Here is a 15947-nt window from a genome sequence, read left to right on the forward strand (position 1 = left end):
TGGATGTGGGGCCAGGGGTGGATGTACAATGTTAGGCAGTTGCCCAACTAGATCTTGAATGGAACCCACTATTGCTGGATCTGATCAAACCTTGACCCCTTAGAAAGGAACTTTCCTTCCCATCTCTCTGGAGTCTGGCCCCCAGCCCTGGCTCCATGGCCCTGTGAGAGGGACACAAATGCCTCGAAGGCTTCCGTAGATGACTTTGACTTTCACATCTAGGAAAGCTGCCATGTACTTCCACTCCCTCCCACTCCTCTGGCCACCAGTCCTACTGCCCAAGCGTCCGTGGGATGTTCCCTCTGCTCTCCATTCCTCCCATTCCCACCTTGGGTCAGAACTCATCATCTCTCAGCCTCTTAACTGGTCTCTCTGCTTCCAGACTCGCTCTGTGACACATCCCCTCCCCGCCCCACCCAGAGAGACCATTCTGGAAGGCAGACGGGCCCTTCTTGGTCTGGCCAGGACTCCACATTCTGTTAGGCTCACACCTGGATCCGTGGTTGGGCATCAGAGACGCTCCAAGATTCCACACCACGCAGCTTCTCCGGGTCAGTCTCCCGTTGCTTCTTCCGTTACACATTCCTTCTCCTCCAAACGCCCCCAGACACACAAACCCACAGACACCCAGACCCATGGCAAGGCCGCAGGATGTTTGGGTCACTCCTTGGGGAGTCCTGTCAGGCCAACAATGAGGGGAAGGGGCTGGAGCCACAGAATCTTTGGGGACCCTGGCAACAGGGTGCTTGAGTGGCTTCGGGGTCCCTGGGGTGGGGTGGAGGCTGTACCTGGGCGCTCACTGGCTCTGGGTGGTGTTTCAGGCTGAGCATCTGTGGGGCAGGGGGTGGGGGGAGCCTGACTACAGACTCCCCCTGCAGAGCTGACGATTAGCAATTAACTGGGAGGAATCTCGGGGATGAGGTTCATGGGGGAACAGAGGGAGGGCAGCTAGGGTTCTAGGGACTTTGCCCTTGACCTGAGGGTATAAAGCGGAGGGTCCCAGCTTCTCTTCAAGCCCTTGGGACTTCCCTGAGCAGCTGAGCAGGAGCTGAAACACAGAACCCCAAGGTGAGCCCAGGGCCCCCTCCTTCCGACCTCATCCTGCACACTTAGTGAGAAACAGTTCATCACCCCAGCCCCTGCCCTGTGCCCCTCTTCCCGCCCCCATAACATGTCAGCGCCGGCCCAGCCTGGCTCACCCCCAAAGTAAAAAGGGCTGCGCTCCCCCAGGACCTGGCACTCAGCTTGGCACCCCCTGCCCCCGCCCCACAGCCAGGGCCCTGTGGGAAAATGTTGGAAATGGGGGTGGGGGGCATTACTAAAGCAGACTGGGGCACTCCAGCCCAAACAGCCAAGAACTCCTGGAGCAGTTCAGGGGGTGGGGGGGCCTAAGCAAGCCTGGGCTTCCCAGACATGGGATCAGTGCGGGGGGGGGGGGGGGGCCCTCCTTACCTAACCCAGTCCTTGTCTGAGCCGCATTCATGGGAGAAAGGCGGCAGGGAGTGCTTGTTGAGGGGACTAGGAGATGGACAGGGAAAGAAGTTCACTCGTGAGGCGAACCCCACCCGTTGGACCCTCCCCTGAGGTGTCTGTGGCTCCTCGTGGCTCTCAGAACAGGCAAAGCTCCTGTGCTCCCATCCCCAGCCACCCCGCAGCCTCTGTCCCCATTCCCTGGCCCCGTTTCCCTGGCCCCACCCACTGCAGGGCATTCTCTGCTCTGCCCTGCACATGACCTGGCCTCAGCACACGCCCCCTTCCCCTTCTCCTGGTAACACTTGTGCTGGTTCTGCTCAGCTGGATCCCCTCTTCCTGCCCCCCCCACCACAGGCACTCTGGTGGCACCCGTATCCGTCATTAGAACCCCTATCCTCATTGCCATTTCCCATCTATCTGAAGGATTATTTCTTTGACATATATCTCCCCACCAAACTCTGAGCTCGGGGGGGCAGGTGCTGTCTGTACTTAGTCACCTCTGTACCCGGCATCTGGCTTATGCCTGGGGTAGAACCGACGCTCAATAAATGCTTGCTGAGTGAGTGAGTGCGTGCGTGCGTGCGTGCCCAAATCTGGGCTGACCACCTGAGTGTGTGTCCCCAGATGTGGGGGTGTGTGGGGGATGTTTCTGTGGGAGTGTGTTTGGAATCACACATCACAAATGTCTGTGCGAGTGACTCTGTGGGCGTGGGGGGTGGAGGTGCGGGTGCCCAGGGCTCAGCAGCTGTCATTCAGTCTTGCTGCAGACCCCGGCGTGTGCGCCCAGGATAATGTCCTACGGAGAGAGGCTGGGGGGCCCTGCCGTCTCCCCACTCCCAGTCAGGGGCCACATGATGCATGGGGCGGCCTTTGCCTACGTGCCCAGCCCTCAGGGTGAGTGTGCTCCCACCCCGGACCCCGCTTGCTCACCGTTGCCCACACCCCATGGGAAGCCTCCCCTCTTCCCCTTACCCCATTGACCCTCTGGGACCTGGGGCCTCTGGGAACTCCTGACCAGCCTCCCTCCCCAGTCCTGCACAGGATCCCAGGGACCTCAGCCTATGCCTTCCCCAGCCTGGGCCCGGTGGCCCTTGCAGAGCCCGGCTGCCCCTTCGGGGAGGTTCTAGAGCTCCATGACCCGCTGCCCGCCAAACTGGCCCTGGAGGAGGAGCCGCAGCCAGGTGGGCCTCAGCAGGGGGGGCAGGGGTGTTGGCGCCACTGCCCTGCCCTCTAGCCACCCATTCACGGTCATCATGTCCCCAGAGCCCGGGCTGGCCCAGAAGCTGCACCAGGCTGCCACAACGCTGCTCAAGGTGCCCCTGATGCTCGCTTTCCTCTACCTCTTCGTCTGCTCCCTGGACGTGCTCAGTTCCGCCTTCCAGCTGGCTGGAGGTAGGGCCAGGGGAGGGGCATGGGGATGGGTCCCTGAAGGGCCTCGGCCGATGTGGCTCATGCTTCCCAGGGAAGGTGGCTGGTGACATCTTCAAGGACAATGCCATCCTGTCCAACCCGGTGGCGGGGCTGGTGGTGGGCATCCTGGTGACCGTGCTGGTGCAGAGCTCCAGCACCTCCACCTCCATCATTGTCAGCATGGTCTCCTCTGGCTGTGAGTGCGCCCGCAGGGCCGGGGGCAGTGTGGGCAGTGGGGTGGGCTGGCGGCGGGCTGGAGGGCAAGGGCAGGAGTGGGAACGGGTGCAGAGGGCACAGGGCCGAGCTCTGTCATCTCCCCCTCTGTCCTCCTGGGCCTGGCCAGGAGTCTCAGGAGCTAGAAGGGTAGCAGAGGGGAGCACAGACCCAGGATGGCTCACCTCCACGACACCACGCAGTTGCCTATTCCATCAGCTGGGGGAACAGCACCAGAGAACTCAGAGGAGCAGGGCCTGCAGGGGATGCCTATGTCTGTACACGGACCAGGCCCACAGGACTGCGAGGCTGGCAGGCACTGCCCCTGCTGCTGTGCAGGCCACTGGGGGGGGGGGGCGCGGGGGGGGGGGCGGAACTCTCCGGCAGAGGCCGCAGTGCACAGGTGGAGTCTCTTCCTCCTCAGGGAAGCCTCCTCGGTGCTCCGAAGGCCTTTTGCCTTGTGTCTCATTGGATGAGGCCCCCCAGGTTATGGAGGTTTATCTCCTTTGCTTAAGGTCAGCTGATCGCAGAGGCAAACACACCCACAAAACACCTTCACAGCGACGTGCAGATTCATGCTGGGTTGAATAACTGGGGCCACAGCTTAGCTAAGCTGACACACGAATCGTCACACTTGTGTACACACGCCAGTTCCAATTGATTGGCAGCGCATGTACATGTTTGCACACAGGGCACATGCCTTCATGTGTGCATGCCCACACATACGTTCACCCATGTGCACTGGCTCACATGCGTTCACATACGTGAAACACACAGCACGTGCCCACATGTGCCTGCGATGCTGCGGCCGGGCGGGACCCGCAGTGTGGCAGGAACGCCCACAGGGGGCCAGGACACGCAGTGGTGCTGTGGGGCGGGAGCTGGGCATCCGCCGCCCGTCCAGCTAAGAGGCCCCCTCGCCCACAGTGTTGGAGGTGAGCTCTGCCATCCCCATCATCATGGGCTCCAACATCGGCACCTCTGTCACCAACACCATCGTGGCCCTGATGCAGGCGGGGGACAGGACCGACTTCCGGCGGTGAGGGGGCAGAGTGGTGAGGGGCCTGTGAGTGGGGGGAGGGTGGTCCAGGAACCCTGGAGTGAGCGCATGCCGGCCCCAGCCTACCGAGCAACGTGGCCTCCCTGCCCAGGGCCTTCGCGGGGGCCACCGTGCACGACTGTTTCAACTGGCTGTCGGTTCTCGTCTTGCTGCCCTTGGAGGCTGCCACCGGGTACCTGTACCACATCACTCATCTTGTGGTGGCCTCCTTCAACATCCGCGGCGGCCAAGATGCCCCTGACCTGCTTAAGATCATTACGGAGCCCTTCACTAAGCTCATCATCCAGGTGGGGCAGGACTGGCCAGTAGGAGTGAGGGGTGGGGGCTGGGCGTGGCAGACGCCCTGCCCTCACTGTGCCCACATCTTGCCCACAGCTGGACAAGTCTGTGATCACCAGCATTGCCATGGGTGACGAGTCCCTAAGGAACCACAGTCTCATCAGGATCTGGTGCCACACAGACGCCAAAGAGGTAAGTCCTAGGTCTGGCCCCAGGTGAGGGAACGGCCTCTTCAGACATCTGGCTGCAGGTGTCCTCGTCTTTTTAAAATGCTCCAGGCAGACCGTAGACATCATTAGTGTAGAGAGAGCAAAGATGGGGCCCCTTTTCTTCGAGACCGTGCCTCCCACCGACTCGAGGCAGCCATTGCTAATCAATTAGAGTGGGCATGAAATCGATTAGCCCAGCAGTTCTCAAAGTGTGGACCACCTGGGAACCTGTTAGAGATGCTACATATTCAGCCCCTCCCCTCCACCTACCAAATGAGGAAACCCTCAGGGGTGGGGCCCGGCAGCCTGATTTCCCCGAGCCCTCTGTCTGCTCCTCGCTCAGGTTCGGAAGCCCCTGACCTGGCTTAACCAGGCACAGAAACGGGCTCCAAGGGGTGAAGAAACTTGCCGCAGCTTGCCTTACCCTGTCAGGGCCTCAAGCACAGGTCTCACAGCCTAGGGCTCTCTCTTCCCCACTGGGTACAGGGTTCTAGTGGCTCAGCTCTGCCGAGCCTGGGAGCCCAGGCACATACAGAGAGAGCAGGGACAGAGCACTGTGAGGGTGCCCAGGAGAGCAGGGTGAACAAGGTATGGGCCCAGGGGCAGGACAGGCGGGCCACGTGGACACCTCACTGGAGACACAGCAGCCCCTGGTGCCGACATCGGGGCTCCTTGCCCTGGAGACTCCCCACAGGTCTGTGTCCCCTTGTCCCTCTGCTGCTTCCTGGCTTCTGTGGCCTGGAATGAAGAGATCTCTGGATGAGCTGGACACTCACGGACTGGCCACGACACCAGACTAACAAGGAAGCAGGCAACTAGCGCACTTTCGCACTCAGCCATCAATGGGAATCTGCTTCATCAAAACCAGAAGCCCCAGTACCTGCCCCCCCTTGGTTATTCCACATAAGAAGTAACCCCGCTTAGAACAAGAAAGAAGGAAACTTGAAGCCCCAGCCTTTCCCCTCATCTCCACGTGCTACTCCATGTCACTGAGCCTCTATCTCGGCGTCCACGGAGAGCAGCCTCTCACCCTGCCCTGCGAGGCTCCCTGGCCTCTGGGCGGCACACAGCTCCAGCCGAGCCCTGGGAGTGTTCGAGGCAGTCCAACAGCAGAAAGCCCGCGCAGGCAGCTTTGGTGCTGGTTTCGGGACCTTGCTAACAACCTCCACATTGTCACCAGCTGGTGGAGCCCTCCTGAGCTCAATGCACCCTCACAACCCTCTCTGCTTTTTAGCAAAACCTGGCGGGAGAGAAATCACACACTTTGATCTTCCCAATAAAACAGGCCGTGGAAGGGAGTTCCACGGCCCAGCTCCTCACTGCTCGGAAGCCCTGCTGCCCACCTGCATCCAGCAGACCCCCTGCAGCAGGTACCACTGCACGTAGCCCTCCCCAACGACACCCTCCCACAGTGCTGGTGAGGTGGATATGGCAACCCGTCTTCCACAAGAGGCACAAAGACGTGAAGCAACCTGCCCAGAGTTACTCAGCCAGGCTGTCCTTGCTGTCCCAGCTGCCAGCTGCCTGAGCCTGGAGACCCTTTAAGGGCAGTTTCCTTGGCTTGGAGAGTAACTGTGGGGTGGGACCTGAGCTCCCTGTTCTTGCTCTCTCTCTGGGACAGCCCCGCAGGACGTGGTTCATGCAGCTGGAGGTGATGTGAGTTGGCAGATCCTCCAGCACCGAAGACTTGAGTTTTGCTTTGGCCACCGGGTCTCCCTTCCAGCCTGTCCCCGTTGCCTCCAGCTTTCACCAAGCTGGACCCGACCTTGCCCAACCCAGTCTCCAGCGAACCATGTCACCAAGGAGAGGCCTGGGAGTCTGATTGTCTGGGTGGGGAAAGAAAAAACAGAGGCAGTTTTAGTTCTGCTACAGCCCTTGGCGCTCTTGTGTGGTCGTTCTGTGGACTGCCAGCCAGACCGGCCTGGTGCCAACAAGCATTTTGTGAGGACTTGCGATTTGAGAAGCAGGGGTTGCTACATCCCTATTTTACAGATGAGGAAACAGGCTAAGAGAGGCTCGCCCCAGTAGGAGGAAAATCCTGGTGGAACTTGGAGCCCGTGTTCCTGAATTTTCGTCTTCCAGCGTCTTCCAGATGCCAGTCTGGTGCCCCACCACTCATGTGCATTCCCCATTGTGCCCATCACACCAGAGGGCCACCAGGTGACGGCAGCCACCCAGATAAACCCTCCCGTGTGGCAGGTGACACTCTAAGGAGTTCTCTTCACCACCAGATGGCGCTGCAGGCTTGGTGATCTCCCTCTGCTTTCAGAAACAAAGGCCCTCAGGGCCCCTCCCTCGGAGGGTAAGCCGGTGCGCAGGCCCACAGCCAGGTTTTCTCCCGGGAAAGGATTCTCTGAGTCTGGCAATCCTTTGTGAGTTTAATCATCTCTCAGTTCCCAGAGGTGCCTCCCTAATTTGGGATGGCTCTGCAGACATTTAAATCCCAGCTCTCTCTTCCGAGATTCCGCACAACTAGCCCCCGGGGAGACGTGGGCAGGCTGACGACCCCCGCTGCTGCAGGGGGAGAAATGGAGAGGCTGTGTGTCTGGTCCAGGGTCACACAGCTGAGAGTGGCTCAGCTGGGGTTTGAGCCCAGGGCTGCCCGAGGCTCATCTTCTGTCTTCTTCCCACAGAGTTCACCACCCCGACCACATCCGCCCCCCCTCACTCCCCCGCCTGCACCACGCCCTCAGGAAGGACGGCCACATCCTGAGGGGGGCAGGGGGGAGGTTCTCCAGACCCTGGGCTTGCCAGCTCTTTATCTGGTTGCAGCTTCCACCCTCTCCCTCCTCCCCCTGACAGCCTCTGGAGTCCCCTGTGAGCTCCGCCAGGGCCACACCACCCTGGGCAGGAGGGTCAAGGCTCCAAAAGCCCAGAGGTCTTAGCCCTTGCCTTTGCCCTGCCCCAACACTGCCAGCTCCTAGGGGGCCCTAGAGAAACTCCTATCTTTCTCCAGCCTCCCAGGATCCCACAGACCCCTCCCCCACTCATCTCCCGACGTCACCTGCTTCCCTGGGCTCCAGGCTGGGGTCCCCCAGGAAGGAAGATCCACCAAGGTCCCCTCCAACAGGGCCAAGATCCTCAGGCAATATGTGGGAACTGTTGCTTCTGACCTAGGAAGTCAATCTCTCTCTCCCTCCCTCTCTCTCTCTCTCTCTCTCTCTCTCTCTCTCCCCCTCTCCCTCTCTCTCTCTCTCTCTCTCTAACTCACACACACACACACACACACACACACACACACACACGTGCGCGCGCGCGCACCCTCCCCAGGCCACGGGCCCAGGGAGGGAAGGAGTCTGTCCTTGTTTGGAGGCATCATGGGCTAAGTCCTCAGGTGAGAGGTCTCACACACATTATCTCCTGTGACCTTGTAAACCGCTTTCACTGTCCTGCTTCAGAGAGAACAAGCTCAGGGCGGGGGCGTGACATGCCCAAGGTGGTCGGTGTGAGAAGCAGTGTTTGAACTCAGTTCTGCCTGACAGCAAACACCTGGCTCTCCCTCACACCGGGCTCTGTCCCTCACCCGCAGAGCAGTTCCTACCACTTGCTTGGCTTTCCTAACCGAGCCCATCAGAGACTATATCCCCCTGGCTTCTCGGCCTGCTTGGGAGTGCCCCGAGGCTCTGGTGTGGCAAGCTGGGAACACAGGGAGCACATACCCCTAAAATGAACCCCAACTTAAAGCCAGGTGCCATAAGTAGGTCTCATCTTATCCTATGCTTTTTAAATGACACAGTTTAAAATCAAACCTAATGGAGCTGTAACAGAAAGTGCCAGGACCCCACCTGCGCCCGCACCCTCAGCATGGGGTGAGGTCAGAGGCGTGTGGGATGCAGGGCTCCGGGGGAATGGAACCAGCACCCATATCGGCTCCCAAAAGAGGCAGCCGGGTTTGTCCGTCGGGGCAAGAGAGAAGTGTGACTGCGACATTTTCGCTGGGGCCCTGGGAGTGACCGCCCCTTCCGGCTCCCATGCCCTCGATGAGATTGTGGGTCCCCAGCCAAGCCCAGCCCACTTTCTCCTCTCATGCTGGGGCCTGGGGAAGAGGGACGGTGCCCTAAGTTCCTTTTAAAAATAACTCCTTAACCCAACGAGGCTACAAATGAATGCTCCCCAGACCAGACCGACCTTCGCGGAGCGGTAAAGCACGTCTTAAAGTGGTTGCAGCATTCACAGATCGGGGGCTTTTATCTGAAACTATAGACTTGTTGAACCAGGCCCCTCAGCCACGCTGCTCTGTGTCCTCGGAGGGTGACAGTGGCCTGGAGCTGAGGGGCTGTGGCCCCTGTAGGCCCAGCACACTGCACGCACCACCTCCAGCTGAGCCCCTCGGGCAGGCTGCTCGCTTGGCCCTGGGTCCTCTGGCTCAAGGCGCCTTCCCAGAAACCCCCATCGCTTCACTGATAATAAGTGGGGAAGGAAAGAGCTGTGGGGCCCGGGCCCTGAGCCCCCCAGGGGTCCCCTGCCCCCTGACCCTCTCCAGATAAGGAAGTGAGCAAGGGCCTCACATGGGAGGCTGGGCCAGGGTGCTGGGGCAGAGAGGGCACCGAGAGGGATTGACAATAAAAATGGAAGAGGTTTCAGGAGAAGAGAACCGTGGACAGCAGCAGCCTCGTGCCAAGGAGAGGTGGCAGAAACGAGGACAGGAAGCCACCGCGTCAGCAGGCCCTGTGAGCCCAGAGAGCCAGTTCAGTGGACTAGCGGGGCGGGATTTCAGAGGGCTGACCGTGGCCAGATGTGTGCGGCAGGTGTTTTCGCCCTCGCCTCTGCAGCAGAGGAGACAGGCTCAGAGTGGGCAAGCACAGCACCCAGGGGCGCACAGCCAGGAGGCCCATGGCCATCCCCACATGCCTGTCTCTCCTGAATCTCCATCCCGGCCCCAACCCCAGGCTGCATTTTCCTCAGTTTCCTAAGTCACTCTTCTCTTAATCTAGGCTCCCACACCTATGCCCAGGGCAGAGGCCAACAGCACCTGGACCCTCGGGAACGCCAGCATGGAGAAATGTGAGTGTGTGCTGTGCAGGAGAGGCCTGGCCCAGCAGGGCAGAGCCAGCGGAGGTAGGGCTGCCCCCCAGGAAGGACGGCTGCCAAGTAGCCCAGCTTCTGGGCTCGGGCAGGGCTGCTGTTAAGGTTTACGAAGACTGAGGTAGGGCCTTAGGCTCCAAAGGTGAGGTGCTGGGAAACGGGGGGTGTCAGCTCTCAGCAACTTGACACCCCCGCCCCCAACAGGCAACCACATCTTCGTGGACACCAGGCTGCCTGACCTAGCTGTGGGGCTCATCCTGCTGGCCGGCTCGCTGGTGCTCCTGTGCACCTGCCTCATCCTTCTCGTCAAGATGCTCAACTCTCTGCTCAAGGGCCAGGTGGCCAAGGTCATTCAGAAGGTCATCAACACCGGTGAGCACCAGGCAGCGGTGGGCCGGCCCCGGCCTGGGCCCTTGCAGATCGCGGCAACCCCTGCCGCTGCCCTGCTCTGCCAGTTGGGTAAAGCCCTGCGGCCTCTGAGCCTCAGTTTCCTCATGTGAACAAAGAAGAGGGGGACCTGGTGACCCCTGAGGCCGAGGTGCTGGCGGCAGGGATCTGTCAGCAGGTGGCTCTACAGAGATTCTCGGAGGCCTCCCTCGATTGAATCAGCAGACAGTCATCAAGCCCCTACCCCGTGCCAGCGAGCACGGTGTCGTGGGGGGAGGGGAGAGGGGGGAGGTACAGGAGACGGGTCCTGCCCTCAGGGGCTCTCAGCCTTGGGGCGGAGATGGCCATGGAAAACAAGTAGTGGGGTTGGGGGAGTGTGGGGGGGTCAGCCAAAGCTCTGGAAAGTGGTGAGCGGCCCCTGTGCAGGGAGGGCGTCTGAGCAGAGACCTAATTGAGGAGGTGTCAAGAGTAGCTGAAAGGCCTTTCAGGTGGCAGAGCCACAAGTGCGCAGGCGCTGGAGTCAGGAAGCAGCGGGCAGGGCTGTGGCCAGTGTATGGCTTGGTGAGGGGGGCGGAGATAGGCAGGGGGCGGTCAGGGAGGTGAGGAGGAACGATCACAGGGCCTCAGGCTGTGCTCCGGTCGGGGCTTTATTAAGGATAACGGGACACTGGGGGGGTTTGGGGAGGGGAGTGACACCATCTGATTTTCATTGCCAGCTTCATTCTGGGCTTCTCCAACGCTTCTTGGCACAGGCGAGGCTGCATGACAAGTGCGGGAAGGGAGCTGGGCATGGGAGGAGGGCAGGGCGGGGCGGGGAGGGCTCTCCCTCTCAGAGCTGCAGCCTGAGCCCTGAGGGTGGGCATTTAGAGGAGGGAACAGCCTGGGCAAAAGCATGATGGAGCCAGGCTGAGACCGGCCTTGAGTCCAGGACCAGAGGGCCAGCAGACGCCATCCCAGTTGAGCAGGGGACTGACAAGGTCCTACTTGAAAGCTGGCATCCAGACCTCCGCAAGGAGGGACCCCGCTCTGGTCCCAACCCCCGCCCTACACTGACCTGCTGGGATGGGTTCCTCGCAGACTTCCCTGCCCCCTTCACCTGGGCCACAGGCTACTTAGCCATGGTGGTGGGCGCCGGCATGACCTTTGTTGTCCAGAGCAGTTCTGTATTCACCTCGGCCATCACCCCACTCATTGGTGAGTGTCCACGCTGGGTGGCAGGGAAAGGGCTGAAGGGGGAGCTGGGGAGACCACACCTTCCCCTCTGCCCCGCAGGCCTGGGTGTGATCAGCATCGAGCGCGCCTACCCACTCACGCTGGGCTCCAACATCGGCACCACCACCACAGCCATCCTGGCCGCCCTGGCCAGCCCCCGGGAGAAGCTGTCCAGTGCCTTCCAGGTGTGCCTGGGAGCATAGCCCTGGCAGAGCAAGGGCCAGGCTGGGCCTGGGGCGTGGCACTGGCCCGGGGTGGGACGACGTGAACTAGGCTCCTGACTGCTGACTGGGGACGACCGCTATAGCAGGCTCCATGGCGACCCTGCAGGCAAAGTAGAGCTGGTGACGCCCTCAGGACCCTGGTGTCTGCCAGGAAGATGTGGCTCAGAGTCACACCAGTAAACGGCAAGTGGGATGTGCACTCTGAGGATGCTGTAAGAGGGGGCCAGGCCCAGTCCTGGGGATCAAGAATGAGTAGGGGGACGTGGCAGAGGGGTGCCTGTTCTGGGAGCAAAGGCGTAATGACAAGCCAGGGACAAGGGCCAGGGTGCAAACCCATCAGGGGGCCGGAGCTGCTAAGCCAGAAACTAGGAAGAATCTTTTAGCTGCTGGACTTGGGCAGGATCTGCTGGGGAATTCCCGGGAGGGAGGTTTGTGGGGGAGACGTGGAGAGTTCAGGGCAGTGGTTATTTGCCCACTGGCCCAGAAGGGTCATGGTGTTTTCCAGGGGGCACGTCAACCCTCGTGGTGACTTTCCCACCTCCAGGACCCGACTGGGCCCCTATGACCTGTCCCCACATCCGTGCCCACCTGGCCCCTCTGCCCTCTCTTCTGCAGATCGCCCTCTGCCACTTCTTCTTCAACATCTCAGGCATTCTGCTGTGGTACCCGGTGCCCTGCCTGCGCCTGCCCATCCGCATGGCCAAGGCGCTGGGCAAACGCACCGCCAAGTACCGCTGGTTTGCGGTCCTGTACCTCCTGCTGTGCTTTCTGCTGCTGCCCTCGCTGGTGTTCGGCATCTCCATGGCAGGCTGGCAGGCCATGGTGGGTGTGGGCGCACCCTTCGCGGCCCTGCTGGCCTTCGTGGTGCTCGTCAGCATCCTGCAGAGTCGCAGCCCGCGGCACCTGCCCACGTGGCTGCAGACGTGGGAGTTCCTGCCCCGCTGGATGCACTCCCTGAAGCCCCTGGACCGCCTCATCACCCGGGCCACCCTGTGCTGTGCCAGGCCTGAGCCCTGCTCACCCCCACTGCCTGCCAGGGTCTTCCTAGAGGAACTGCCCCCAGACACACCCTCTTCCCGCCTTGCCCTGCCTGCTCGCCACAATGCCACCCACCTCTAGGTTGCAGCACCGACTGCCACCCGGGGTGGGGAATGGCCTGTGCCTGGCACCCGCAGTGGGAGGGCGGGGGGGCTGTCTATGTACCCTGGGCACACTCCTGTGCTTGCACAGGTCTCCAGAGGTCTGGGCTGTGGGACTGAGTCGCCATGGAAGCCTGTGTGCCAGCCCGCACGTGCGCACAGCTCGGAGCCCCTGGGGCTCTGTGTGGGCTGCAGCGGGCCTGGGTGTGACTTCCAGTCCTTTGCACACTGTTTGGAGGCCTGTCCTTGTGTACTTGTGGGCCGGGCGGAAGTAGGGTGGGTGTGAGTGTGCAACTTGCTGCTGTCTGCTCGTACATTAGTGTGGTCGGTGCCTGAGTCACTGGCTGGGTTCTTGCCCCTCCCTGTCACTCTCCTTCCTCCATGACACGGTGGGTCTCACCCTCACCCAGACTTCTGCATCACCGCTGCAGCCCCTTTCCGAGCACAGCCTGATTTAAAGGGGAAAAGAAGGAATTAAACTTTCATTATGCATTTGAACATCGATGTACTCTCGTCTAGTGGTGAGGAGAGGCCATGGGCTGGGGCTCAGCAGCACCACCTCCCCCACAAGGACGGCCGCTGTGCCCTGGGAGGGCCGGCTTGCAAGCTCGCCCCAGCGATCCTCCTGGCCCTGCCATTGAGTCCAGTCCACAGCTCAGACTCCCTGGAAGCCCCCCAAGGCCACCTGCAGGGCATGTGTCATCAGGCTTTCTGCACCTCCATCCCCCACCCCACCAGGCTGACTTCCTCTGGCTCCCCCTGGTCTCTGGGCTCACCCGCCCCTCGGGCTCCCTCTCTCTCTTGGCCTTCGTGGTGCTCATCAGCGTCTTGCAGAGCTGAAGCCACAGCACCTGCCCAAGTGGCTGCAGATGTGGGATTCCTGCCCCACCGGACATGAGATCAATTCTTCCAAAAACAAGTGACAGGTGACAGCTTATCAGGGCCACTGAGGGAGGGGCCAGGAAGTCCAGGATGGACAAGAGAAGCCATGCCCTGTGTCCCAGCATAGAGGGAGCAAGGACCAGCTGTCCTCCCTCCTCCCACCTTTGTCCTGTCTTTGGCAATAAACCATGCCTCATTTAGACCCACTCAAGTTTCCAGTTCCTCTTCCTCCATAGCCTTCCCCCAACCCCAGCTGAGGCCTACAGGGTCAGGGTCAAGGGGTGAGAGGTGTCAAAGTCCCTCCCTGTAGTCCAGGGACATCTCTGGAGCCCTCGAACCCCAAGGAGACAGGAAGGCCATAGGGCCCAGACCCCGTTGTGATGGTCTTGGACACACTCCTTCACCGCCACCACCCCCCGCGCCCCTCTGTAGAGCTACATGGGGGGGAAATGCAAGGCCCTGGGATGCACCCCAAGCTACCAGCCACACCTGCCCCTCACTCGCAAGCCTTGCTGGGGCTTTCTCCTGGCAAGTGGAAGGGTGAGAAGCGCACTGACCTCCAGTCCAGGTAGGACTAGGGTGGGGAGGAGACTCCCTTTACAGTACACGGGGAAAGATTTTTTTAAAGATTTCATTTATTTACTTACGAGAGGGGAAGGGAGGGAGGAAGAGAAACATCAATCAGTGCTTCTTGCGTGCCCCCACCCAAGGACCTGGCCTGCAACTCAGGTATGGGCCCTGACCAGGAATCGAACCAGCGACCTCTCGTTTGCAGACCCACGTGCATTCCACACTGAGCCACTCCATCCATCCAGAGCATGTGGGGAAAATGTTGTGGGGAAGGATGTTCAGCTCTGAGCTAGAGGGTTTGAGAAGGCTGCTCCCTAGGGGTCTTGCTCAGATGTGGTGTCCCTAGGGCTCTGAGAAGACTTCAAGGTCCCCACCCCTGACTCTGGCCTGGGGAGTCAGTCAGGGGCCTCTGCAGGGCACCCATGGGAAGGCCAGGTCTGGGCACCGGAGGCTGGGAACCCTCTGGACCCATGATCTCAGCCCTACCAGGTAAACCTTCTGCAAGCACCTTCTGGGGACCGGTGTCTCCTCAGCAACTCGCCCCCTTCCCCCACAACAACGGGAGGATGTCGGAGCGCGTCTGCCTTTATTGTGGCTCCACTGCCAGCCTGGCTGTAACACTAGGTGCCCTGAGTGCGCAGCCACTTGATCAGGTCGTGTGCCGTCTTGTTGAGGATGCCCCCGTGCACGCCCCGTCGGCCCATGAGCACGAGGAGCACGCGCGGCGTGTGGCCCACGCAGAGGGCGCGCCCATCCAGCCCCTTGGTGCGCGCGTCCAGGACGCCGTCGCCCTCTGCCAGCAGGTGGTCTCGGATGACACAGCAGCGGCGGCCGGCCACGCTGAGGCCCGCCTGCAGAAACGTGCCGCGGTCAGGCCCGGTGAGCACGCCCACCTCCTGCGGTGAGATGGCCGCCAGCAGGCCCCCGGGCCGCGATGCCCACACGCAACGATTGTCCGAGTGGCCCACGATGGCCACATCGTCGATGCGCTGGTCCCGCAGCACCGCACTGATGTAGCCTTTCCACTCACCCATTCGGGCTGCAAGGATGCCCCTCGCCTCAGGGTTGTGGAGCTGCTGCAGCCCAAAACGCGGGGGCACTGTGATGGATGTGGGGGCGGGGCTGTGACGTCACAGAGCAGCCACCTCTAGCTGGGGAATGAGGGCGGGCTTGTATCTCACACCTGGTGAAGTTCAACTTTAGTCTGAGGAAGGGGATGGCCTGAGAGTCAAAATAATCCTCGAGAGCCCTCGCAGAGGGCCCGACCAGCACAGTGCACGCGTGTTTGGGTGTGAAAACACACAAACAAGATGCCACGTCTGGACATCCGACCTCTCCGCTTGGTCCCCGAACATGGTTCCCAAATGTTAGGAGCATCAGAACCGCCTGGAAAGCTCTCAGGCAGGTGGCTGCGCCCCAGCTCGGAGTTTCTGGTTCAGTAGTAGGCGTGTACCCTGTGAAAAGGCCTTTCTAGCAAGTTCTGTGGCCAGGCCGAGGCTGCTGGTGCAACCACCACATTTTGAGACCCACTGCCCTGGGGTGGGTTGGGTGGGAGTGAGGGACTTCCACCTGGGCTGCCAGCCCCAAGGGTCCACACCACTCATGAGGTTAAGCATTTTGAACCACGGTTCTCAACCTCGGCTGCACGTGGGATCCATCACCGGGAGAGGTTTTTAAAACGTGCCCCCGCCCACGCCCCATTCCTAGGGCTACATGCTGATTTAATTGAGCTGAGGTGGATCTTGGGCATAGGTTCAAGAAGCTCTCCAGCTGATTCTGATGTACAGTTGAGGTTGAGAACTTGTCCGTGAACAGAAAGTGTGTTTCATCTGAGGGATAACATGACACAGGGCTCGGTACACCG

General features: G+C 60.8%; 2 protein-coding genes across 3 annotated transcripts; one reads left to right on the forward strand and one right to left on the reverse strand.

Annotated features, from left to right (window-relative positions):
• Window positions 1-928: 928 nt before the first annotated feature.
• On the forward strand, window positions 929-13129 carry SLC34A1 (solute carrier family 34 member 1). 2 transcript variants are annotated; one of them, XM_024577846.3, is made up of 13 exons: window positions 929-1068; window positions 2241-2367; window positions 2505-2654; window positions 2737-2865; window positions 2936-3079; window positions 4024-4135; window positions 4248-4443; window positions 4532-4627; window positions 9579-9648; window positions 9874-10041; window positions 11134-11250; window positions 11329-11453; window positions 12108-13129. In XM_024577846.3, exons 2-13 carry the CDS (start codon window positions 2265-2267, stop codon window positions 12609-12611), a joined length of 1914 nt encoding a protein of 637 aa, XP_024433614.2. In that variant the 5' UTR covers window positions 929-1068; window positions 2241-2264; the 3' UTR covers window positions 12612-13129. The 2 variants fall into 2 exon arrangements, with proteins under 2 accessions (XP_024433614.2, XP_045041621.2); XM_045185686.2 differs by having other exon boundaries at window positions 944-1068; window positions 2230-2367.
• Window positions 13130-14170: 1041 nt separating this feature from the next.
• PFN3 (profilin 3) lies at window positions 14171-15889 on the reverse strand. The gene has a single exon (XM_053913421.1). The coding sequence runs from the start codon at window positions 15115-15117 to the stop codon at window positions 14704-14706; it is 414 nt and encodes a 137-aa protein (XP_053769396.1). The 5' UTR covers window positions 15118-15889; the 3' UTR covers window positions 14171-14703.
• Window positions 15890-15947: the final 58 nt, after the last annotated feature.

Source organism: Desmodus rotundus, chromosome 10 (genome assembly GCF_022682495.2).
Source record: "Desmodus rotundus isolate HL8 chromosome 10, HLdesRot8A.1, whole genome shotgun sequence".
NCBI classification, from domain to species: Eukaryota; Metazoa; Chordata; class Mammalia; order Chiroptera; family Phyllostomidae; genus Desmodus; species Desmodus rotundus.

What these genes read in the sequence shown, in the direction of transcription:
- SLC34A1 (XM_024577846.3), top strand. Translation starts at nt 2,265, where the DNA reads ATGTCCTACGGAGAGAGGCTGGGGGGCCCTGCCGTCTCCCCACTCCCA. An exon ending in TCAGAAGGTCATCAACACCG is followed by an intron (nt 10,042 to 11,133) that starts GTGAGCACCAGG and finishes GGTTCCTCGCAG; the next exon opens with ACTTCCCTGCCCCCTTCACC. An exon ending in AGCTGTCCAGTGCCTTCCAG is followed by an intron (nt 11,454 to 12,107) that starts GTGTGCCTGGGA and finishes TCTCTTCTGCAG; the next exon opens with ATCGCCCTCTGCCACTTCTT.
- PFN3 (XM_053913421.1), bottom strand. Translation starts at nt 15,117, where the DNA reads ATGGGTGAGTGGAAAGGCTACATCAGTGCGGTGCTGCGGGACCAGCGC.